Source organism: Medicago sativa, chromosome 4 (genome assembly GCF_051527215.1).
Source record: "Medicago sativa cultivar Bolivia chromosome 4, Bolivia_mono, whole genome shotgun sequence".
Lineage (NCBI taxonomy): Eukaryota > Viridiplantae > Streptophyta > Magnoliopsida > Fabales > Fabaceae > Medicago > Medicago sativa.
The window spans coordinates 62,126,250-62,151,526 of NC_140752.1; the positions used below are offsets into that span (position 1 = coordinate 62,126,250).

The 25,277-nt window shown below is 32.9% G+C and overlaps 4 protein-coding genes and 1 pseudogene across 5 annotated transcripts; 4 read left to right on the plus strand and 1 right to left on the minus strand.

Moving 5' to 3' along the window:
- The first annotated feature begins 341 nt into the window (after window positions 1-341).
- Window positions 342-1,414, plus strand: LOC146930490 (uncharacterized; annotated as a pseudogene).
- Window positions 1,415-2,962: 1,548 nt separating this feature from the next.
- Window positions 2,963-3,754, plus strand: LOC146930491 (uncharacterized). Its single transcript, XM_085708303.1, has 2 exons — window positions 2,963-3,147; window positions 3,231-3,754. Exons 1-2 carry the CDS (start codon window positions 3,018-3,020, stop codon window positions 3,698-3,700), a joined length of 600 nt encoding a protein of 199 aa, XP_085564429.1. The 5' UTR covers window positions 2,963-3,017; the 3' UTR covers window positions 3,701-3,754.
- Window positions 3,755-4,801: 1,047 nt separating this feature from the next.
- Window positions 4,802-10,626, plus strand: RIP5 (ROP interactive partner 5). 2 transcript variants are annotated; one of them, XM_085702016.1, is made up of 4 exons: window positions 4,802-5,011; window positions 7,224-7,327; window positions 8,156-8,336; window positions 8,768-10,626. In XM_085702016.1, exons 2-4 carry the CDS (start codon window positions 7,308-7,310, stop codon window positions 10,427-10,429), a joined length of 1,863 nt encoding a protein of 620 aa, XP_085558142.1. In that variant the 5' UTR covers window positions 4,802-5,011; window positions 7,224-7,307; the 3' UTR covers window positions 10,430-10,626. The 2 variants fall into 2 exon arrangements, with proteins under 2 accessions (XP_085558142.1, XP_085558143.1); XM_085702017.1 differs by lacking the exons at window positions 4,802-5,011; window positions 7,224-7,327 and adding an exon at window positions 7,787-8,065.
- Window positions 10,627-12,096: 1,470 nt separating this feature from the next.
- LOC146930493 (adenosine kinase 2-like) lies at window positions 12,097-15,276 on the plus strand. The gene is made up of 12 exons (XM_085702018.1): window positions 12,097-12,246; window positions 12,397-12,450; window positions 13,256-13,302; window positions 13,397-13,428; window positions 13,528-13,629; window positions 13,717-13,784; window positions 13,903-13,979; window positions 14,074-14,171; window positions 14,249-14,319; window positions 14,402-14,468; window positions 14,559-14,742; window positions 14,834-15,276. The coding sequence occupies exons 1-12, from the start codon at window positions 12,164-12,166 to the stop codon at window positions 14,974-14,976; spliced, it is 1,026 nt and encodes a 341-aa protein (XP_085558144.1). The 5' UTR covers window positions 12,097-12,163; the 3' UTR covers window positions 14,977-15,276.
- A 4,780-nt stretch (window positions 15,277-20,056) lies between these two features.
- On the minus strand, window positions 20,057-22,136 carry LOC146930494 (dof zinc finger protein DOF2.1-like). Its single transcript, XM_085702019.1, has 2 exons — window positions 21,935-22,136; window positions 20,057-21,228 (listed from the first exon to the last, which is right to left on the minus strand). Exons 1-2 carry the CDS (start codon window positions 21,965-21,967, stop codon window positions 20,392-20,394), a joined length of 870 nt encoding a protein of 289 aa, XP_085558145.1. The 5' UTR covers window positions 21,968-22,136; the 3' UTR covers window positions 20,057-20,391.
- Window positions 22,137-25,277: the final 3,141 nt, after the last annotated feature.

The following is a 25,277-nucleotide window of genomic DNA, read 5'->3' on the forward strand; positions in this document are numbered from 1 at the left end:
TTGACATGTTTATGTTTTTTTTGTTGATGTTTTTTTTCTCCTGTTTTTTTTTCTGTTTTGAGCAGTGAGTGTATTGTTTTTGTTTAAGTTACTTGGTGTGAGTTTAAAGTAATTGAACTTGAATGAAATAATGTAAGAAAAGCAACTTACAGCTTCAAGCCATTGTTGTATTGCTAATTTTTATGCCATTTCATTCTTAGATAAACCTTTTCCAACCTTTACGAGAAAGAGTTACATTTAGCACAAAGTAACAGAACTTCTTCTAGTATTGTTTTTGTTTTCTGTTATCATTTTCATCTGCACAAAACAAGGATATTGGTGTCAGTTTGATCAAGTTGCTTATGTATAGTTTGTTTCATTTTTCACTTAAGAGAAAAGTTTCTGCTAACCCCCCGTCAACTAACAATGAGGGTCAAAGTTCCAAAGCTAGTTGAAGGGATCCTAAAGCCACTGAGTACTTTGTGAAGCCATGTTTGGATCAAGTTACCAAGGGTCAACGAATTGGTACTTGTTTTACCAAGAAAGGATGGCAAGGTATTGTTTCCCAATTTTATGAACAAAGTGGACTGAATTATGACAAGGTACAATTGAAGAATAGGTATGATAGCTTGAGAAAGGAATGGAAAGTATGGTATAACTTGTTTGGAAAAGCTACCGGATTAGGATGGAATTTTGAGAAGAACACCGTTGATGCATCCGATGAGTGGTGGGAGAAGAAAGAATTGTTTAGTAATACTTTTATGTTTATATTTACCATATTTTTATATGTTAGGTTATGAATATGCAGGAAAATCCTCAATATGCAAAGTTTAGAGACAATGGACTTCCATTTGCTCACCAACTAACCACACTTTTCAAGGATGTAGTGGCTAATGGAGAGCATGCTTGGGCACCATCAAGTGGTGTATTACCTAATGAGAACTTGGGTAATGATGATATTGATGTTGGCTTGGATATTGCAGAAGGTTCGGGTGATAGTGAAGATGCAAGCATTGGAGCAACAACTGGTTTTGGAAATATTAACTTGAATACATCACAAGGAGCTGTTAGTCAAAGTAGTGGACAAAAGAGAAAGAGAGTTATGGGGGCTGAACAGAAAGGAAAGAAAAAAGCTACTCCTTCAACTTCAATAGTTGAGGCTGTTAATGTGATTGCGGAGACTTGCAAGTCGCGGAATGTGGCTATAAGTAATGCATCTATTGGTGAAGTGATGGCTGAGATTCAAACCATGGATGCAGTTACTTCTGATTTAGAGTTTCATACAATGTGTTGTAACCTAATGATGTTTAAGCCAGCTAGGGAGATGTTTGTATCATTGCGGGGTTTTGAGGAAAGAAGGCTGGTTTGGCTTAAATTTGCATCATTCAATCCTACTATGTTTATGAAGTATTAATTTGGCTCAAGAATTGGCTTAGTGATGTCCCTTGGACTTAGTTTATTATGTATTTGGTTGTTTAGTTTGTGTTTAGATCTTCATTATGTTGCCCTATCTGTTAAGACTTTCCTCTAGAACTTGCTTGCTATTAAGAACCCAAGTAGTATGTATTAAGTCTTTGAAATTGCTATTATGGTGATATGAACCTATGTATTATGTCTTTTGGAATTTGAATGAAGTGAATTTGTTACATGGTTGCCTTTGTTAATAGCTATTATGACTTTACTGATTACAGGTTGCTATATGTCTTTAGAGTGTGGATAAAAAATCACAGAAAATACTCTCACAAGCTCTAGCAAGTAACCACTCTCGCCAGGTATCATTCACCTGATATATCAGTATGAATTTTCTGTTTTCTATTTCAAAAATGTGTTGTCAAAAGCAGTATGGAATTGTGAATTGGACATAATGTGTGTCATACGCATTGAAGAAAATGAGAATTATCTGATAACAATTATCTGTCAACCAAAATGATAAATATTTAGTAACAAAGGAATTAGTTATAGAACAAATTGCCAAAGAAGTAAAAAATTGTAGAGTCTGATATGTAAAACCTTAGTATAGTACAAGCTGACATTAACACAGCTTCCATGCTACCTTACCTAGTGTTGACATGCATTTGTGCTTTCTGGTTTCTGACTCACTCACTGCTATACTCTTCAATGCCTGAAACGTATATTCCCCTACATCAAAGAATCAAATCCATGATATCATATGATATACTACTGCTGCATACGCTACATACTCCAGTTTACTAGCATGCTGCTCTCATCTATATTATGTTCAAAAAGTAAAACCTTAGTATAGTACAAGATTCAGTAGCTGCTAAATGATGTTTTTCATACAATTACTTGCTTTACTTCAAATTGGATGGTATGTTTATACACCTCTGTAGCTGCTAAATGATATATGCTTTTTATTATACTAATTGAATTAGATATTGTGATTTATGCACAGGTTCCTCTTTATTAAAATGAATGGTTGGAATGAACATTTGGAACACAATACACAAGAAGAAGAAGATGTTGATATATTTCAAGAATCCTATTTTTTTGCTGCATTACTTGGTGAGTATGCAACAAAAAATTTATGCAAAGAGCCATGTAGAACTAGTGAGCTCACATGTCATGCATGGGTTCAAGAAATATTGCAAGGGAATCCCACTCGTTGTTATGAGATGTTTCAAATGGAAAAATATATTTTTAATAAACTTTGCAATGAATTGGTGGAACGTGATTTAAAGTCTTCTAAACATATGGGGGTTGAAGAAATGGTTGCAATGTTTTTGGTCGTTGTAGGCCACGGTGTCGGTAATAGAATGATTCAAGAAAGATTTCAACATTCGGGTGAGACTGTAAGTAGACATTTCCATCGTGTACTTCATGCATGCCTTTAGTTGTCCTTCAAATATATTAAACCCGAAGATCCTATGTTTTGTGATTGTCATGCCAAAATAAAAAATGATCAACGTTATTGGCCTTTTTTTAAGAATGCTATAGGAGTAATTGATGGTACACATGTGTCATGTGCTAGTGAGCAACCAAGGCTTATTGGAAGAAAAGGATATCCAACACAAAATATTATGGCTGTCTGTGATTGGAATATGTGTTTCACTTTTGTATTAGCTAGTTGGGAAGGCATTGCCCATGATGCCCGTGTTTTTGACAAAGCTCTTACTACTGCTAACCTTAACTTTCCGCATCCTCCTCAAGGTATGTTATAATGTCTTACTAGATATGATTTTTATATTAACAATTTATTTATTTTCATATTTTAATAATTAATTTATTTTTAGGTAAGTGTTATTTGGTGGATTCTGGTTATCCAACACCAATAGGGTACATTGGTCCATATAGATGTGAACGTTATCATCTTCCTGAATTTAGGCATTCAAGTGGGTTCGAAAATAATAACGAAGTATTCAATTACTACCACTCAAGTTTAAGATGCACAATTGAAAGAACTTTTGGGGTATGGAAGAATAGATTTGCAATTTTGCGTTGCATGCCTAAGTTTAAATATGAGACACAAGTTCATATAGTTGTCGCAACAATGACAATACACAACTTTATTAGAAGGAGTGCTGAAATGGATGTTGATTTCAATCTTTATGAAGATGAAAATACAATCATTCACCATGATGATTATCATAGATCAACTAACTTGGATCAATCTCAAAGTTTCAATGTAGCTTCTTCTTCAGAGATGGATCATGCTCGAAACTCAATTCGCGATCAAATTATAGCGTATAAGCTAAATAATTAGTTTGTAATAATTTTCAATATTATATTGCACTTGAACTTATATTATCTATTATCTATATGTAATATACTTTAGAGCCCTGCCATTTTATTATACTAATTTAGAAATCTATGATTATGTATTAATAATTTACACGTATATTTTAGTTTACAGTTGTGTAATTTCTCATATTTTTTTACATCTTTTTATGCTTATATTATTTTATTAAAATCACCCAATTGATAAAAAAAAAAATTATTAAAAATAACTCTTATAAATTAATATGATTTTAAAATTAATTTCAGAACCAATAAAATTCATGTATGATAAGTTGAAATAATTTTTTAATGAGAATAAGTTTTAAATACAATTAAAAGGATAGTTTAGTCATTACACATTCAAAATCAATTTTGATTCAAACTATCCAAACAACATCAACCTACAAGAATCACTTCTAATAAAGTGTATCCAAACATAAATCAATTCACATTCAACTCACTTTTAACCAAAATCAATTCTCTCAAACTCAATTCCTCCCGCCGCCATATCAAACACACACTTCATTGTTTAGTAAACTAGCTTCTAGTTATTTTGTATTATGTTTCAACAAGTAGCCACAATAGTCCTCAAATGTATTTAAATTCTAAAATAGCCACTGATTGTGCACTTCATTAATAAAAAAAAGTCTACCACATTAAAATATTCCGTTAGTAGTGTCATATCAGTCCTCAATATACTTATTTACTCGCATATAAATCCTTATAAGTATTTATTTGGTTATTATCAATATTGAAGGAGTATTTTAACGTCATGAACTATTTTGACTCAAAAATGGCAAAATCAAAAATTATTTTAAAATTTAAAAGATTATCGTAGCTACTTATTACTCCATATACAAGGATCAAGATAACTCAAATAACTATTACTCCGATTAAAAAAAATTTTTTTGCAGTAGTACTCATGATGTAGGGCAAAGAGAGTACCATACCATACGATACGAGACACGTTAAATACAGTAGTATGCTATGCTACCCGGACGCAAAGCTCAAGTTAAAACCAATTTAATCAGTTTTTTCCTATCAAACGACAAAACCGTACTCTTTTCTTACTTCCCCTTTTCTCTTTGTTTCACTTCACTTACCAGCACGTTCACTTACTTCCCAGTCCCCACTCAACAAAATCAAAACCAAAACCAAACCAACAACACAAAGTGTTGCAACCTCGTTTCAACAAAACGGTAACTTCACTTCATTTCAGGAAGGAAAATACACTACACTCAGTTTGTTTCATCTTTTGCGGTTCTCTCTTCACTTTACAACAACTCAACCTTAACCAGTAAGTCCATTACCACTTTCTTAATTAATTGCTTTGCATTCATATGTTTTTACTATTTTGTACCTTCAACCACAATGCAGCATATCATAATTCATAGGTTACCTCACATGAAAAACATCATTATAACTTTGAAGCTTCTGTTTCATCTTTTTTCCTTCTTCACATTTCTTTATAGAATTTTTTTCCTATTTATCTGTATGAAGGTCCATTGTAACAAAAAATTAATTTAATTAGGCTCTTCATTTTAAAAATAAATTATTATTATTTTGAAGAAAAAAAATTTGTTGAACCTAAACGATGCTTTTTTAAACCTTTTTCTGCTTATCTTTTTACAAAAGCACTTTTGCCTGAAATTGATATGAATTTATTTAAACTAAAAAGTTTTTGCCAAAAAAGAAACTGACATTAATGCGGTTCTTTCTCTGTAATATTGAAGCTCAGGGTCTGTACTCTCTGCAAAGCATAGCAATGTTTGGTTTAGAAAAAATATTTGTTCCTAAATATAATTTCATCTTAAATATTTAGATATATTTATAATTTTTTTAAAATAAACCTCTATTCAAATACATTATCATCCTCTTTTTTATACTCAACTATCCACATTTTTTAATATTTATGTAATGTAAAGTTTGCAAAAACCCACATCTAAAATATACATTTGTTATTTCTTCTCCTTTTTTATTTATTTATTTATAAATTTCATGCTTATTTTTTAAAAGCAAAAATACTTTATAATTTTTTATAAAAAGAGGTTGATTCCATAACGTACCAATTCTTTTGTCTGTTCCTTCTTCTTGTACTTGTTCCTTTTTTTCTTCTTTTTTACTTTAATAAATCAGTATAATTTTCACATTTGTTAATCTCGAAAGTTGCGTCTATGATATTCCATTATCTTCTTTCGTTGTGGAGTTCAATGTCTTGGCTTTGCATGCTTTATCTTGTTTTGTTGTACTTCTAGATCTGATTCCTCTTGTTCCCATTGAAAAATTGGTTTGTCAAAAAAGAAAAAAAAAATAGCTAGTTTATTTGTTTGTTCCTTAAGGAAGAGCCCTTCGGTTTAATCATATGACTAGCTCAATGAATGGTTCGATCAATGAATCGGTGGTTTGATTAATAATTTCTATGTGTGACTTTGTCCGATTAATGATTTTGGTCCGATTTTTATAACACTTGCTCATAACTAATTTATATCATATGGTATGGAAGTCATAATTATAAGGTAAAAACACATGTGTCGTACCATACCTACTTCATATTCAAAGCTCTGTTATGCCATGTTTTGCGGCTAAATTAGAGGGCTAATTAAAAAAAATTCGTTGTGCCCATTGAACATCTATCATGAATTGAAATGGGTGGTTTTTTATCTTTAAAGATGGGGACATATTGGTCCCTCACAATTATACTCGTATTATCAGTTGGTAAAACGATGACATTTTTATCTCATGTGGTTGACATATTTTTATGTATATTGTTAGAAACTACAAATATACTTGACTTTTTGCTTCATTCCTTTAGACTAAACTATAAAGTTTAGATATATTTTTCTATTTCTCTATTTTCAGTCATTCACAATTTTAGTTCCCGTATTTTTAAATTGAAAAATATTTTCGCTTACTTTTTTAAATTTTAGTGTGACTTTTTCCGACAGTTGTTTTTTGAAAACTCAGTATTCAGTCAAGGACCGACTCATCCAAGATATTCAATCTCACCAATTACTAGCGGGATTTAGTAAACGCCTATATTGTTAAGTTAGACACCTTCACCCGAGTTCAACTTCGAGGACTCACAATTGTGTGTGTGAGTTTAAGATGATTGTCACTTCGTCTACCTCACATCGAATACCCGAATATTGTGAAGTCATTAACTATTGACAATATGGTTATATTTTTAGGTTAAATTATAGTAGTAATAATGAGAGGTAGGGAATCCTCTCAAAAAAAAATGTGGTAGGGTCTCTACCGTAGGGAAGAGTAAGTAAATTCTGTGGCACATTATATTGTGGTACATTTTTAGCATTAAAGTGAAAATCATAATAGTGAGCAAAGATTCAGCATTTATAGCTAAGGAAATGAAGATGAGAAAGATCACCCCATCCTGCGTGAACACATTAATTATATCAATAAATTCTTATGTTTCTCATTGGATTCGTTTGTCTCTACAACTTGTGTTTCTGTGATATGTTTTCTGAATTGTTACTGTACTTGTGGGTCAGGTTGCATTCATATTTCAAAGCTTTGTGAGGCCCAAATCATTAACCTGTTTTCTCTTTTACTTGGATATTCAAGGCATTTAAGCAATGCATACCCCTAAGACAAGGTAATCTTCAAATACTACTTTGACTATTACTCTTTTTCCTATATAAATGTTGTTTTCGTACTTTACTATTGCTATATTTTAGAAAGCAAAAGCATAATCAACTTAGCTGAATTTTGTTCCTTTTTTTAAATCCACAACCTTATGACTCCCCTTGTTAATCAATAGAGCGGAAGGGGTTAGACGCTCACAACGTGACGAACAAATTTTTGAATCCCGACTAAGAGAGATATCCACATTTAGTTGAGAGGTGCCTGATACGATGACCTCTTGTTGAAGAAACCTATGAAAAAAAAAATCCAAAATTCATTTTATCACAATGCATCAAGGACCATAAAGAACTAATCAATGACATTAAGCAATTTGCAATTAGTGAATAGAATAGAGTAAGTGTTAAGTTTTTACGCTTTTATGACCTTGCCTAAATGCATAATCATGTCTCATTAGTCATTATTGTGTTTCCTTTTTGGTTGAAGTAGGTTCCTCCCTTTAACTGAGGAATGGGAGATTGGGACCCAAGGGAGTTGTTACCTCTTTTTTAAGGCACCTTTTGTTTTATTCAGTCAACAAAAACATACTAGTATTTTTTTTTATTGGATTGCCACATTATAACTTTTTTGTATTTAGAATATCATCTAACATTTGCAACAGAATGGTTAGAGTATCATGTAACATAAGAATTTGAGTTACCATTTGTGTGTGAAAGGAACTGAGGATTTATTGTTTAATAATGACAACTAGGTATAAATTGATTAAAATGATAGATATATGAGTTTCCATTTACCACATTGGTTTTTGTATTTGTTAAACATTTTTTTATTGAAATTTCAGAAGTGGTTCTTCTGAAGTGGTGCCTAAGAAAGTTTCTCCGCGTGCTGTACGCCAACTGAGAACTACGACTACTCTAGATACCGACTCTGTATCTTCTTCTTCGACTCAAACTAGTAAAATATCAAAGGAAAGAAGCTCCAAACTCGCTGATCGCAAGTCACCCAGAAGCCCAGTTCCTGAGGTAACAAGTTTTTACCAATAATAAAATACTACTTCTGTCCTTAAATATAGACTTTGTTTGGATAAATAGCTTAATTAAACGCTTACGTATAAGCCATTTCTATAATGAAAGATAAATTAAAGGCAAACTGTTTTCATATAAGTTATAAGTTCTTTTCATAACTGTTATCATAAGTTCTCCCAAACAGTCTCACAAGTGCTTATGTCGGTAGAGAGCTTGTATAACAACTTATATGAAAACATTTTGACTTTATTTTATCAGCTATTATAGAAATAACTTGATAAGCACTAAATTAAGTTGATTATCCAAACTGGGCATTGTATAACTTTTATTCAATAATAAGTGTATAGCACATTGCTAGCATTGCTTTCGGTACATTTTTCCTTTTTTAGTTGAGAAGATTTTAACTATTATAATTGATGTTGCATTAGAGGAAACGCCCGAGCAAAATATCTGAATTGGAATCTCAAATTTCTCAACTTCAAGATGATTTGAAGAAGGTGAAGGACCAGCTTATTTTGTCTGAATCATGCAAGAAGCAAGCTCAGCAAGACTTCGAGGAATCCAAGGAGCAACTCTTAGCCCTATCTGGAAAACTCGAAGAGTCTCAAAAGCAATATCTAGAGCTATGTGCTACTGGAGAAGCTCGCGATATCGAACTCCAGAAAATCACAGAAGAACGTGATAGCGCATGGAAGTCGGAGCTCGATGTCTCCCAACAGCATCTCTCAGTTGACTCTACTGCTTTGTCTTCTGCATTGAAGGAAATTCAGCTGCTGAAAGCACAACTTGAATTGGTAGCTACTTGTGGTAATGTTCAAACTCAACAAGCTGAATCGGCAGATGAAGAGCTACTGAACCTAAATCAAAACTTATCAGAATCACTTTCTCAGATGGAGAACATAAAAAACCAACTCAAGAATAGCAAAGAACCTGAAACTCAGGCACAAATCTTTATTGATGAAACTTTGTTGCAACTCAAGTCTGCGAAAAGAACCGTCGAGATTCTAAGGGATGACGTTGCGAGAGACGTAGATGGCTGCAACTCCATTGCTTTGGAGTTGGAACATTCTAGAGCAAGGGTGAACACGCTAGCAACACTTGTTAGCAAATTTAAGACACGCATCAACGATAATGAATCGATTCAGTCTGTTCAAAATCTTGTGGATGATTGTAAATTCGAGAAGGAAAGTGAAATATTGAGAAATGGAGAGGATCCTAATCATATTGAAGAAGAGATTTGTTCTTTGAAGTCTGAGATTGGACGGCTGAGATCTTCTGTAGAGACTGCCGAGACTAAATATCAAGAACAACAGATTCAAAGCACAGTGCAAATCAGCAATGCGTACGAGTTGATGGAGCAGATAAAATCGGAATCAGGCCAGAGACAATGTGAGTTGGAGGCTGAATTACAAAGAAAGAAAACTGATATTGAAGAGTTGAAGGCTAATCTAATGGACAAGGAAACCGAGTTGCAAGGTATCATGGAAGAGAATGAGAATTTGAATTCGAAACACGAAAAGAATATGTCATCACAAAATGAACATGGACTTCAAAAGGAACTCAAAAGATTGGAAGAATGTGTTGCTGAATTGAAAGCTGATATGATGGACAAAGAAACAACATTGCAAAGCATATCCGAAGAGAACGAGATGCTAAAGATGAAAATCAACAAGAGTTGCTTGGATGACAGTAAAGTGAGAGAGGAAATAGAGAAAGCCGAGGCTGCAAAACGCGAGGCGGTTACGAAACTCGGGATTGTGATGGAGGAAGCAGACAGAAGCAACCGTAAAGTGGCGAGGGTGACCGAGCAGTTAGAAGCAGCACAAGTGGCAAGCTCCGAAATGGAAAGCGAACTAAGAAGGCTTAAGGTACAGTCTGATCAATGGAGGAAGGCTGCAGAGGCAGCTGCTGCTATGATTTCGGCAGGGAACAATGGGAAGCTTACTGAGAGATCTGTGTCTTTGGACAATAATAATACCTATAAGTATTCACCTAATTATGCTGAAGATGTTGATGATGATTTCCAGAGAAAGAAAAATGGTAACATGCTGAAGAAGTTTGGAGTCTTATGGAAGAAGCCTCAAAAATAGTGACTGATTGATATCTATATATATGTTGTTTTAATTTTATGTTTATGTTGTTTCTATGACATTTATGTTTTTTGCACTTTTGTGCACTCACCTTTGCATTGCATTGTAAATTGTGTCTGTCTGAACTCTAGAACTGTTTGTTATGTTTTAGTTGGAAAACTGACGTTTAGTTGTTGAATGAACTTTTGTGCACTCAACTTTGCATTGCATTGGGTTAGAAACTATTGTGATTTGTAAGCATTAGGTGAAATTTGTAGTAGGTGTTGTGGCAAGTGCTACTATAATCTTAAATTTTTCTTGTCGGATTAAGCCTATGTTTGGCTGTGCGGTGCCATTTCCACATCAAACCAAAATCACGGCAGAAACTCACGTTTGCACTGAAGCTCCATATAGCATGTGTTTGTTGTAGGAGTGGAAAATGAAAAAACTAATGTTTGCACTAATGCTACAATTAGTAGCTTTGTTATTTTCACGGCAGAATTGCATAGGGACGCGAGAATCTTGCTTTTGTCGCATATCCAAACAATGCAACAGTAGCTTTTCCAAATCACTGGCAATTTTTGCCTTGGGATGCAAGAAAACTTGTTCCACCGCACATCCAAACAAGCCATAAAGCTAACCAAATCGAGCTCTCAAACTGACTCATAGACCTTAAAAAAAGATTAGAAAAAAATTATGCGGCATCTAGTGGGGATACAAACTCACACCCTAACCACCAAAGGATACTATACCACATTGTTGAGAGTATATGTATTAAATGCCAACTTAGTCTTTCACTTTTATAGGGTGTATGATTTAGTTGCCACTTTTATAAAATGTCATATTAGTCCCTTATTTAGTACTATAAAATTAGTTAAGTTAGTCTTGTTTGCTTATTTGATCATTATTTTTTATAAGAGTAATGATATTTTGACATCCATTTGATGACAACTTTGTTGACAACCTTGTTTTTCTCACTTCTTATTGGTCAAAAACAATGGAGAGAGAAAAAGGAAGAGAGAGGATAACAACATCATGTGAGTATGAGAGAGAAAGTTGTCCAAAAGTTGTCAAAAAGTGGTTGTCAAAATATCATTTCTCTTTTTATAAACCAATGCCTTTGCATGCAAATAGAGTCAATTCAAGATGATTAAGATTAGTAAATTACACTCCTCTCAAGTTAAAATATACATTTTTCTCCCTTCTTATGCAAAATATATTAGAAAATATTTCACTCACATCTTCTAAGAAAAACTTGAATTGCATTCATCAACACTCTTATGTTTAATTTTACACTTGAAGTGTTAATTTTTTTTTTTTTGGCAAAATTTTGAAGTAGTAAAAGTTGGAATTATGAATTAAGTTATTAGCCTCATGTGGTTAATGAGATTTCCTACGACGAAATGTTCGAAAAAAACAAAATTAATTCTTGATAAAAAATTTTTTTGATAAGGTTTTACTTCTTGTCGCTTTTTGACCAAACTCCGATTAGTAAATTAAAAAAAATAATGAGAAGACAAGTGCTTGATAAAAAGTTTAAAGTTTTTTTTTGAGGAATAAAAAGTTTAAAATGTTTTTTGGGATTTGTGTATTCTAATACATTGAAACATAAAAAAATTAAAAAAAAAAAAATAACATTTTTTTTTCACATAAAATTATAAATTATTTTCATTTTTAAATTAAATCTCGTTGTCGTTGGCGTGCAATTGTAAATCGTTAATCTCGTAGAGCGATTCAACACTTCTCGCATCAACAATGGCTTTGGAAGGTGTTCTTCTTGGTATGGGTAATCCCCTTCTCGACATTTCTGCTGTCGTTGATGAAGATTTCTTGAAAAAGTACGTCATTTTTATCTTCTTTCTTTTTATTTTTTAGTATATTGTTTTAGTTTGAATGAAGAAGAAGAAGAAGAATAATGGTGTTGATGATTTGATTAAAAAAAATTAAAAATCAGATCTCATGCTTCTGCTTGTTTTGGTTGTTTACAGGTTTGACATCCAGTTGAACAATGCTATTCTCGCTGAAGATAAGCACAAATCTATGTAAGATTTCAATAATGTTATAGTTAGTTTCAGTGTTTAGTTAACATGCTAATTTAGGATAATCTCAAGTTTGAGTGTTTGCTAAATATGCTGCTAATTTGATTTTATTGTGTTAGAATGTCTAATCTCGAGCTTAGCTTATTGATTTTGGTAGTTTTAGATATTGGTAGACATGTTAATTTTATTTCATTTTGTTATTTGAGGATAATCTTCAGTTTAGCTTATTTACTTTGGTTTTTTGAGTCTTGTTTGCTATCAAGGATTTAATTTTGATGTAATTATTTCTTGGCCATTTTTCTATTTAGGGTGTGTTTGGATGGGGAGTGTTCACTTTTCATTTTTAAATTACGGACAATATGAAATGTTTTTTAAAAAGTTAACATATTAACATGATAAACGATCATATAGTACTTCAATCACATTTAATTTATTTTAGAAAAACATGTTATATAGTCCGTAATTTAAAAAGGAAAAGTAAACTCTCCCCTCCCTTCCCTTCATAAACCCTCAATCCAAACAAACCCTTAGTGTTTTTGTATCTATGAAGCACAAACATAGACACCGGCCACGACACTAACACTGACCCTCCGACACCGATATTTTTTTTAGAAAGTGACATAAATCAATGTAATTACAAGTGTCAGTCGGTGTCGGACATGACACGTGTCAGACACTTGGACACACCTTCAATCAGAAGTGTCAGTGCAACAGAGTTTTGTATGCTAAATTCTTTGTGATAGTTTTTACAAGTTTTATGAAAAGACAAGAAGTTTTGTGACTTCATATGATTCCACAATCATTTCAGGTATGATGAAATGACTGCCAAATATAACGTGGAGTACATTGCTGGAGGTAATTGTTGTGTTTTGATTTTCAGATTATTGCGTTTCTGGGAAGGAAAGTAACATTTTTTAATGATGTTTATAATTTTTTTTCTTTTTTGCAGGTGCTACTCAGAATTCAATCAGGGTTGCTCAGGTATTGTAGTTAGTGTGTGATTTCTTTTTTATGAGTTGAGCTGAATCTTGAGTACTTGTGGTAAAAATAGCTTTATCATTTTGTATTTGCTTCTTGTAGTGGTTGCTTCAAGTTCCCGGAGCCACTAGTTACATCGGTTGCATTGGGAAGGACAAGTTTGGCGAGGAGATGACCAAGAACTCTAAACAAGCTGGTGTAAATGTAAGTTTAATCTTGTTTCTTTTTCGATCTGCTACACTGTACCAGACCGTAGAATCCACTTCTGAAATTAACTTATTTAACAACTAGGTTCACTATTATGAAGACGAGAATACACCTACAGGAACTTGTGCTGTTTGTGTCGTTGGTGGTGAAAGGTGAGAGGATCAAGCTTTCCTTGTGTTTTAAATGCCCAAAAATAATTCATTTTTTTTACGTCTTTGGCATAGTTTTAAATGCCCAGTGCTTTGAAACCTTCTTTTTGATTGCATGTAGGTCACTTATTGCCAACTTATCAGCTGCAAATTGCTACAAGTCTGAGCATTTGAAGAAACCCGAAAATTGGGCATTAGGTACCCTCTTAATTCAGGATCTTTTTCTATCTTAATTAAATCTGAATCATCAAAATGACTAACATTTGGTTTTGTGCATTTTTTAAATAAATAGTTGAAAAGGCCAAATATTTCTATATTGCTGGATTTTTCCTCACTGTATCCCCCGAATCCATTCAATTAGTTGCTGAACATGCAGCTGCAAATAACAAGGTTAGATATTACTAGACTTTGTCCTAACCTTTCTACTAGAAGTATTTGATACTCAAGTATTTTACTCCCTTGTGCAGTTTTTCATGATGAACCTTTCTGCACCCTTTATATGTGAGTTCTTCAAGGATCCACAGGAGAAAGCTCTTCCGTAAGAATCCTTCGCCGTCAAATTCAAATAAATATTTATTTTTTTCTTATTGATTTTTAAGGATTTGCATTCTGGGATTCAGGTATATGGACTATGTATTTGGAAATGAGACTGAAGCACGTACATTTTCGAAAGTTCGTGGCTGGGAGGTAAATCATTACTTTGCAGATTTGTACCCTTGCAGTTTTGATTTTACATTTTATTTAATAACTCGTCTTGGTTCTTTTCCTATTGACCAGACCGATAATGTCGAGGAGATAGCTATCAAGATATCCCAGTTGCCAAAGGCATCAGGAACACACAAAAGGATTACCGTTATCACACAGGGTGCTGATCCCGTGTGTGTTGCTCAAGATGGGAAAGTGACATTGTACCCTGTAATTCTATTACCGAAAGAGAAATTAGTTGATACCAATGGAGCAGGTAATGCCCTATTGCTTTTTGAAGGGGAATATGGAACAAAGTCATACATGTTACGAGCTAGTCATAATATTCTTTTGTTTTGTTTTTGTAGGAGATGCCTTTGTTGGAGGATTTCTTTCACAATTGGTCCAGGAGAAACCTATTGAAGAATGTGTGAGAGCTGGGTGTTACGCAGCAAATGTTATCATTCAAAGGTCCGGCTGCACTTACCCAGAGAAGCCTGATTTTCAATAAGTGATTCTCCCGATTTTATTACTATTTTGAAGTTTTGATTATTGAGAACGATTTTAGTCGCATATTAATAGTTGCACTATAACTGGTTTTGGATTTTTTTTTTAAATCCCCGACTAGGGAGAAGGGGTGAAGAAGTTGTCGAGGGAGACAATTGAAATAAGTTTTGTATTTGAAGTCCTAATATGGGCATCATTTCTTATTTTTGCTGCGTGTATCACAAGTGTTTTTTCTTATTTGGTTACAATGTAGCTAATGTTTGCTATATGATTATATGCTATGAAAATAGCTAATGTTGTTTTACATGTTCTTATTCGAAGAATCCTATCTGTTTGTCATCTTAGTTTTTTAAAAAAAATATCTTTTTTTGTCACATGTTATCACACGTTTGTTCATAATCGTGCTTACCAACTAAAAATCTAAGTCAATGACTTATGTAGTGAATGAATGGATTATGATTTAAACTCTGGTTTTAAGTAAATGATTTAAGTTGTTTTTTCTGGTTTAGGGACTGGTTTTACTGCCTTTTTTTTTTTTCTACTGGTTCACTGCTTTAACTGGTTTACTGGTTTTAAAGTAGCTTATTTTTCTGTTTATTGTGTTTTTTTACTGGTTTTACTATAATTTGTTTTTCCGGTTTTAATGGGGTTTTTAACACTGCAATTGTCGTCCTTATAGAATCCATCAGCTTAAACATAGCAAAACAACCATAGATTAGAGGATAATAGATGGAGTATTTAACAAACAAAAAAAATCAATTTTTAGGGACTATTTGTAGTGTTTTTTTATGATAGTTTAGGGACTATTTTGTTGTTTTTCATGATAGTTTAGGGACTACCAATGATCGCATAGCGGAAAAGTTAACCGAGAGAGCAAATAGTTGGATGTTTGGATAGTTTAGGGACCCTTTTGTTGATTTTAATAGTTTAGGAACTAGGCAAATGTTAACTTGTGCCCTCAAGGGCACATTTTAAGGAACTAATTATAGAAATATACGCATCAAAAGTCGTGCATTCAATTTCAAAAAAGCTAAAATGTTATGTTTTCCAATGCAAAATTACCCTTTTTAGATTCCTTAACATGTGCCCTAAGGGCACAAGTTAACATGACCCTAGGAACTAAATTGGTGGGAATGTGTGATAGTTCAAATACTAAATTGACTGTTTATTTATTTGAGATTGGTTTTGATTATGTATAATTAATGAATACATATGCAATTAAACTTCAACAATAAAAAAACAGAAATTTGAGGAATGAAATTGGTTTTTAACATTTCTTCTAAACACGTTGGCATATGATAACAGAATTAAACTCCAAGTTTATAAGTCATAATCAATTGTCAGTAGTCAAATCCCCCTTTATGTTTATCTTCCCATATTTGTTAAAAAAAAAAATGTTTATCTTGCCATACATCTGTTTGTAATTTATCACTTACGACTATTTGATGAGATCATTTTTTTTCTTCCGAAAGAGCAGCATTAATTCATTTCAATAAATATCAAAGGATCAATAAAATATGGTATGTCAAAATAAAGGTAAGAGTTGTCGTTTCTGTGGTTGCCTTTGCAAGATTATGACCAACCATATTGGTCTCCTCTTAGAAAATTTGGTATAAGAGTTGTTACATAATGAGATGAATTAATTCTACGACTAGCTAAGATAGAGTCTAACTCGGTATCATCTCAGGCACCTGAATTGAAAGAATCCACCATCGCTTTTGAGTCCAATCAAAAAATAACTTTCTTGAAAACCAACTTTCTCACACATTCCAGCAACTATGATAATTGAAAGAATCCGAAAACGAAGCATTGACATTACACTTGATGTAATTGATTAGGGGGGTGTTACCATTTGAATCTGTCATGACGTGTCTGATGTAGCGGCCAAGTTTGCTCCTCAATTTGTCGCGTTCCGCAAGTAAGCAATTTCATATATGTAACCCGTTTGGATTGAGCTTATTTTAAGCTTATGAAAAATAGCTTATATAAATAAATAAGCTTTTATTTTAATTTATAAGCTTTCACTAGCGAAGATCGTATCTTCATAAACTGTTTTTTCATAAACAACCTTAAAAACTTATAAATAATACATAAAAACTAATTTATTTGCATAAGCTGTTTTATATAAGCTCTAAAATAAGCTAATCCAAACGGGCCCATGTCTCCAGGCTTCTTGTTTTGACGGTCCCAATTTGATGCATTTCCGGCTCCTCCACAAGCTCTTAAGAGTAGTAGCAGTGTTCCACAAATCGAGTGTTAACTCGTAAATTCGGACGAGTTTACGTTTTTAGGAGTTAAAATAGTGTTAACTTGGAGGTAGAATCGTTTTTTGTTGAAATCGGAATGTTTGACGAGTTTGAGTGAGTTAGCAAGTGGTAAACTCGGGTAAAATCGTCCGAGTTTACAAGTTATCACTAAAAAAAAATGTTTTTTTTTTTAGTTTTGGGCCATTTTTTTCTGTGTCCATTTTCCGTTAAAATCCAATTCCTTTTTTCAAGCTCAGTAGTCCAAAGTACTTGTCTTGTCTCTACGGTTAACACTTTCTTGTCTTGCCTTCCCTTTCTTTCTATAATTTTGCGCGTTAATTTTGTATTTTGATGATAAATTGAGCATAACGTTTTATTATAGTGGTTGTGTATACTTTGTCTTTATAATTAAGTCATATTTTGCACAATTGACATTTACAATATTTATATTGGCTTACATATGTCATGTATATAGTAAAATTATATAATTTTAATTTTAGGTAAATTCATACGAGTACAAGTCGAGTTTAACTAGGTAATACAAGTTGAGGTAAACCATCGAGTTGTAAAATCTTGGATAGTAGCAACATACACTGCTATTTTTTTTTTGACAATACCCACATAGTAGGTGTTTTCTTTTCTTAGTCTGAAATATATAATTTCTCAATATCTTCCCCTCTTGTTGAAAGATGTTCTCCTCTTGTTGAACAAGTAACTCATAATTCTAAGGAGGGATGATAAGCTTTATTCTTTTGTGTTCCCTAAAAAATTCCTATTCTTATAAGGAAAATTCTATCCAATTACTTCAAACAGACATAAGGATATCCCCTTATTTAAAACCCTTCTGAATGATACAGATATTAAGAAACTAAAAAAGGAATGTACTGTTGATAGTGAGCTAAAAGATTAATCTATACTATCGCTTTTGTGGCATGTGCTTGTCAGATAAACAATAGATAGTGCTAGCAAGTTGAAGACTTTGACTACTTGTACTTACTCCACCTCGTTCTCACTTAGAATGAAAGACCAACTCAGTGTTTGTTGCCCCTTGATGTGAATATAATGGTCAGTTTAATATGATAGCTCAGCCAATAAGCAAGTTTTTGGTAGAGTATTTTGATAGATTTGAGCATATAAAAAGGGAAGATGAGTAATTGCCTCTTGTTTATTATTTGTCGCGGAAAAAGTCTAATGTTGGTTCAATTGATAAGATGCGCCTCATATTTTATATAGATATGAGTTCAATATTTGTTGTTAAATGTAAATCTCGTTACTGGATCATATATAAATATCTCATTAGCACTTCAAATATGGATCAAGATTTGCTTTTGTAGTGGTTTCACGCAGTTCTAGGCAATAGTGATCTCGGTCGTCGATTTTTTATTCAATAACTCATATTTATTCTTTGCCAATTTGACAGTTTAACATAATATTTGATCGGACGGCCAACAACAGCTACTGTGTTGACGCAGTAACTATGTTAAATCCAAATCCCTTCAAATATGATTTTCATGCGGGTGAGCAATGAATTTACTTAACATATACATGGAAATGTAAACATCGACATGCAGACGCATTAATAATCTAAAAAAATGAAGATAATTAAATATAACTACATGTGTATGTATCGTTGCGATATCAAACATACTATCAATGTGAAATGTCCATGATGCATAGTTGGTGGTGTGTCTATAATTTCAACTCAAATGAAGTTTCAACTTTAAAAATGTTAACTGTCATAAATCACAATCATCATCATCTAATTAAAAACCAATGCCTCCGCCCGTTCATTCTTATCAAATATCAATTTCTCAAAACTATACTATAATTTTATCTCAACTAAGAGGAAAATGAGTCATTCAATTCAAAGTCTTCAATGTTATACAGCTGCATCAAATTTTTATTTTCCTACTTAGAGAAAAAAAATTCCAAGAGTGACAGCCAAACCAACCAGATTCTCTATTGAATTTTTTATACCCTCGAATCCTAGTCCATTTAAAAAATTCAAACATCGATGTAGCAATGTAGCTCATTGTCGTTGATTATTTAGTCACATTCAAATAATTTTCAAACTTGATCACTGACGGTTTTGTCACGCCCAAATCCTAAATTAGATTTTGTCTGTTCAGTGCCAATAGAAACCAAATCATTCCTGAAGTTAGTGAAATTTTATAATCTGATTCAGCTCCACTATATATTAAGTATCATTCATAATTTAGTATAGTGCATTTGTGTGACTATTTTTCATTTAATTTAATATTGCATTTATAATTATGTAACCTATTGTAAGTAAAAACGTGTTACAAGAATCTACCTGATGAGAATAAAATGAATTCGTGGCAGAATATCTTTAAATCACCACTACAAATAATTAAGAACCCAAGACTCCTGAAAATTTGATTCTAACTGTAACCTTTCAGAGTGTTCAGGCTTATGCTGCATTCATGATTCAACCATGAAACATCACTCTTCCATATTTTTATTTATTTATATTCATGTATAATATTACTACTCCCTCCGTCCCGGTTTAATTGACCTACTTTGGTTTTTCACACAGATTAAGAAAAGTGTATAAATAAAGGGGAAAGTGGAATATATTGTATTGGGAATGATAAAAGTAGTATTATTTAGTGTTATATTGTATTGGGAATGATGAAAGTTGTATTGAAAATTGAAATGAGTCAGTTATTTTAGGACACTTTTTTTTAAAAAATAGGTCAGTTATTCCGGGACGGAGGGAGTAGTATTTATTCTTTTTTCTTTCTCATTGATATGTCAAATGAGGAAATGATGATTTATCTACTTCTCTCCAACTTCATTGACTTGGTTAGCAAAATATCTCAAATTTCATTAGTCTATTCATTTCACCAATTAAAAGACACTGGTAGCACAAAATTTTGACAATTTAAAAAAAAAACTAATAAAAATAAAATAGAGGTGATACACTACAACACAATCGAAACAAATCACTTCCCTATCAAACTAAGGTATGGTGTCCATAGTTCTAAATTGCAGTCCATAACCGTAATTGCAGCTGCAATATAAAGATTTAAGAGGTCTTTATAACGCCATCACAACCGCAATTGCAACTGCATTAGTCTGTATATTGCCTTGTCGCACTATTAAGGTTCACAGCGTAACTACAACTGATATTTAGAATCACGAGACGGTGTCTACATTAGGGGGCTATTGAGAAGGCCATGCCCCCAAGATGAAGTGAGACCATTCCAACCAGCTCTTCCTAAATGATCCATTTCAGCCATATTTGTGTCTCCATTATTGAACTGCCATGGAAAACCTAACAACACCCTATTTTCATTTTGTTCCCTAACATTACACATTTCTTGTTTCATAGTAGTAACTGTAACTGCTTGAGTAGTTGCAATGCTCATTTCATGATCATAAGGTAACATCATCTCACCATTACCATTGCCATTAGCATTGCCATTATCAACCTCCCCCATGTAGTAAAGATTCTGCACATTGTTTTGAGATCCCATAAGTGCTTCGAAGAATCCATGGTTGTTTGAGGAATGGTTCATACCATGATTGTTAAGAATACCACATGAGGTGTTGGTTTGGTTTCCTAAAATGGAAAAATCATGTTCATGATCAAATCCAAGTTGACCCTTTTGAAGCCTAGCTAATGCTAGTGTGAGATCATTGGAATCATAGGACATTGAAGGGAAACAAGTGAGTGGATTTGGGTTGGTTTGAAATGGTTGATCTTGAGACCTCTTTGATGAAGCTGATGATGATCTTTTGTTCTTTCTACACCCCCCACCAACAGGAACATTCCTTAGTGTACCACCTTTAGTCCAATATCTCCTACAAGACTTGCAGAAATATCTTGGTTGAGAAAGACTGTAATTGTTGTAGTAACAAAATTTGGTGTTGTTTGAGTCACATCTTGGACATTTTAGAGCTTCTGGTTGAGGAGGTTTTGGCTTTTTGTCTTGTTCTGCTTTTGAACATGTTAACATGCTCTCCAATGACTGGTTAGACATTTGCTGCAACAACACAACACAACAAATTTAGTGGACATGAAAACCAAATAGTACAAATTTTTGTGATCTATCTATACATAGTACATACATATGTGTACACAAGTAAAAAATCAAAGAGTTAATTGATTTTTGAAATCATTGCGAATTTGACAAAATTGTGTGTCGTCTTAGTATTATTGAAACTCCACAATGTAACTTTTCTGATTCTGACAAATTCACCGTTAATTCAAACATAATGTTAAGAACTAAAACGAAACTGAATAAATCACTCACTCCCAACATGTACATCCATTAATAAATTTTCAATTTTTCTTTTTACTTTATTTGATCTAGAGGGGCCTCACAAAGATGAAGATGCTAATTTTTTTTCTATTCTCCCAGACTTTATTCCATCAAATATTAATTCTAGGCCCCAGCTGTATACATGTGGTTCATAGGAAACACTATGAGTAGTATAGTATATGCTATATAGTACATAATAAAATTGTAGAGAGACATAGCTTTACTAATTTTATTTCACCCAAGGGTGTTCTTCAAAGAAGAAAAAAAAATTCAGGAAAATAATAGGTCCCTTGTTCATTCTTCCAAGTAGTACTAAAAATTCATGAAGGACAAAGATGGAAGGCAAAAATCAAAGAAGTCACGTTAATAAATATTACATGACTACATGCATGATATAATTACATATGATATGAAATAAATATTTCACCTGTTGTTGTCCACTAGAAGAATCCATCCCCATACAAACACTTCTTAATCAACTTAGTTTGATGCTAGAGATAAAAAGAAAGTGTTATGGTTTTTGTGTATATATGAATAAGGAAATGAAAGAAAGGAAAGTTTGAGGAGAGAAAAGAAAAGGATAGAGATGGTTAATTAAGAAGTGATGATGATGCAAAGTGAAGTGAGGTAAGTAATGAAAATCTAAGGTGTAGTGATATTTATATATAAAGCAATCCCAAGAGAGAGAAAGAGTAATGACTAATGATGAATTTTGTCGTACAAGATGATGGATGAGGTGTTGGCTTGCACGCAGAGAGAAGAGAAATATAAAAGAAAAGAAAATTCGAGTCACTTCTAAATTCTGTACTGCAACGGTTTCTTTCATATTGGAGCAAAAAAATGTAAAAAAATAAGGGTTAATTAAGTTTTTAGTCCCTATAAATATTCACAGTTTTGTTTTTAGTCCCTACAAAATAAAATCACACTTTTTAGTCCCTGTGACATTTTTCTTAAGCATTTAAGGGACTAAAAATGCTGATGGAAAAATTTTATAGGGACTAAAAATGCTGTTTGAAAATTTTATAGGGACTAAAAATGTTGATGAAAAATTTTATAGGGACTAAAAAGTGTGATTTTATTTTGTAGGGACTAAAAACAAAATTCAGAATATTTATAGGGACCATTTACTTAATTAACCCAAAAAATAATAATAAGAAAAACAAAAAGAAGAAACATGATAAAACTGTGTCCCTGAGACATTGTGGGGCCCTCATTCGCGTGGATGCAACTATTTTGTGGACCCCACTTCTCGTTTTTCTTGTTGTGTGTCATAAGGGGTCCCCAAGCATCCACCATTTCTTTCCCTCCATCACGCAAATTTCTTCCTTAGCCCCCAAACACAAAACCTCGTCCACTCCCGTTCACATCTTGTTACTCCCTCCGTTTCAAAATGAGTGTCGTTTTAGATGTTTACACACATATTAAGAAACGCAATGATTAAAAGAAATAGAATGGTTATTTTACCAAACTATCCTTAATAACTATTGGTTAGTTTTAAAAGTAATATTTTGGAAGTAGTGTGGAGAGTATTAATTGGAGGGTACAATTGAAAAGAAAAAGTTATTATTGCATTGGAAACTGAAAGTGACATTCATTTTGAAACAATTTTTTTTTGCTAAAGCGACACTCATTTTGAAACGGAGGGAGTACTTTTTTTGTTTTTTTAATAATAAATGTTTGCTTAGGTGAGTAAGATTTTTGTGACTCACTTATGCTAGAATACTAGGGAAGGGAAAGCTCACATAGCATCTACTAGTAGGGATGTCGATTTGGGCCCAGCATAATCTTATTCTTTTTATGAACCGTAATTGTAATTGGTATTCTAGGGTTTACAACATTCGTCGCACATTGTGTATCGACCAGTTGTGTTTTGAGATGCTAATTTGTATCCCCAAGCAAGGATCTTCAAGTAATTGCGATGTTAAGGTCTTGCGGGACGGAAGAGAATGTCTCCTAAAGGGAAATTTGGGGATTAAGATCATACCTCCGCTTCACAAGGACCCCATCTCCAAGTAGTTAAACAAAATACTTATGTATTTGCATGTAAAAATGCATACACAAATATGTTTATAAATTTATTTTGTTTTTCATGTTTATTATTGTCACAAGATCCTTTAAAAAAAATTGTTGTCACGATTCAAAATAATTTCTTAATATTTTATTCATTTTATTGTTAAATGTTGTTGTTTTTTTACTATCCATTTGCTTAAAAATAATATAAATGTGCACATGTATTTTTTTTTTTATGTTGATGAGATCCCCACGGGATCATGGAGATCTACAAAGACGGGGACATAACAAAAGCTTCTAGAGGCAAGGAACGAGAACGGGGATTGGAAGCATTTTGGGTGGCAGAGATGAGGAGTACTCCCTAGCCTTGCTTACGTCCCCTCATGGCACCGGACTTTTGAGGTTATAACATTGTGTTTTAGACTAAGGTAGGATCCTTCATTGCCGATCATAAACTTTGATCGTTATGCCTTGTTCTTATCGATCTTCTAGGTAGATGGAACACATGCTTTATTTGGTAAAAAAATGTCGTTCTTGTCTAGCTCAATCCATTGTGTTTTATGCTGGTTTGAGCTACAAATTGGATTTTCTAATCAAAACATGAATTTTGTCGACATGAATTTTTTTGGACTCATACAATTTTTGTAATTTGACCTAACGATCTAGATCGGACTGAAAAACACAATTCTACATCTCCAGTCATTTTAGACTATTTATGTACTATCATCAAGTCAGTAAAATGTAAAACCATGTTCTTGCAAGATACGAATTTAATTCTTATTGATCAAAAACATGTTTGTTATTTGGTTTTTCATTGTTTCCATCTACCACATTTAAAATAAACTAAAAGAACCTTGTTACATTGTACCTCTATTCTTCTAATTTAAAAAACAACAAACAATTGAGATTTAATAAGCATCACTATTTGTTATTATATTATTAATAATTTTAGGCACGAATAAAAACAGAGATTTGGTGCAAAGAAGGACGGTGTAGAATGTGGATGTTTTTGGATTTGTGCTATGATGAAGGTGGGACCAAAAGGGGAGCAATGAGATATTATTAATTGAAATAGATGGAAGGGAAGGGATTATGGTCGTTTGTTGAATGTTCGGTTTGATGTTGACTAGTAATGATGTTAAGGACAGGCAAGGGGACACTATTGACAATGACATAGGATCTCTCTCTATTTTGGTCCATTCATTCTTCCCTACACACTCTCTGTTCTTCCATTACTTTCCTTCAATCTTTGTTCTTATTTTCTTGTTTTACATATATGGAATGGAATGGAACAACACATTGCGCCTGCCTCATATATTCGCTGCCTCATTCATACTCATGTGTACGATTCTTTGCTTCAACCACCAATTTTGTTTTCAAACTTATAGTGTGCATTGCACCAAATCAAATAATGTTTAGATGAGATAATATGAATTTTGTCTAACTTAATAAATGTTTTGGATTTGAATTTGAACTTGGGTATGCAATAACATTAAAACTCTTAAGAGAATTTGTTGTTTATTTAGGTCTCATAAGTGACACAGTTGGAAGTGTAGGTTAACAAACGTTAAACCTAGATAGAAAAAGAACAAGTTTGCAAGTGACGCAATCGAAAGCGTAGGCTAGTAAGCGTTAAACCTAGATAGAAAAAGAACAAGTTTCCAAGCGACAAACTTGTGAAAATAGGTTCCGGAATCCACCAGAAATTGAGAAAACTCTCTGAAATATTATCGAACGAATAAAAGTTGCCGGCTACAACT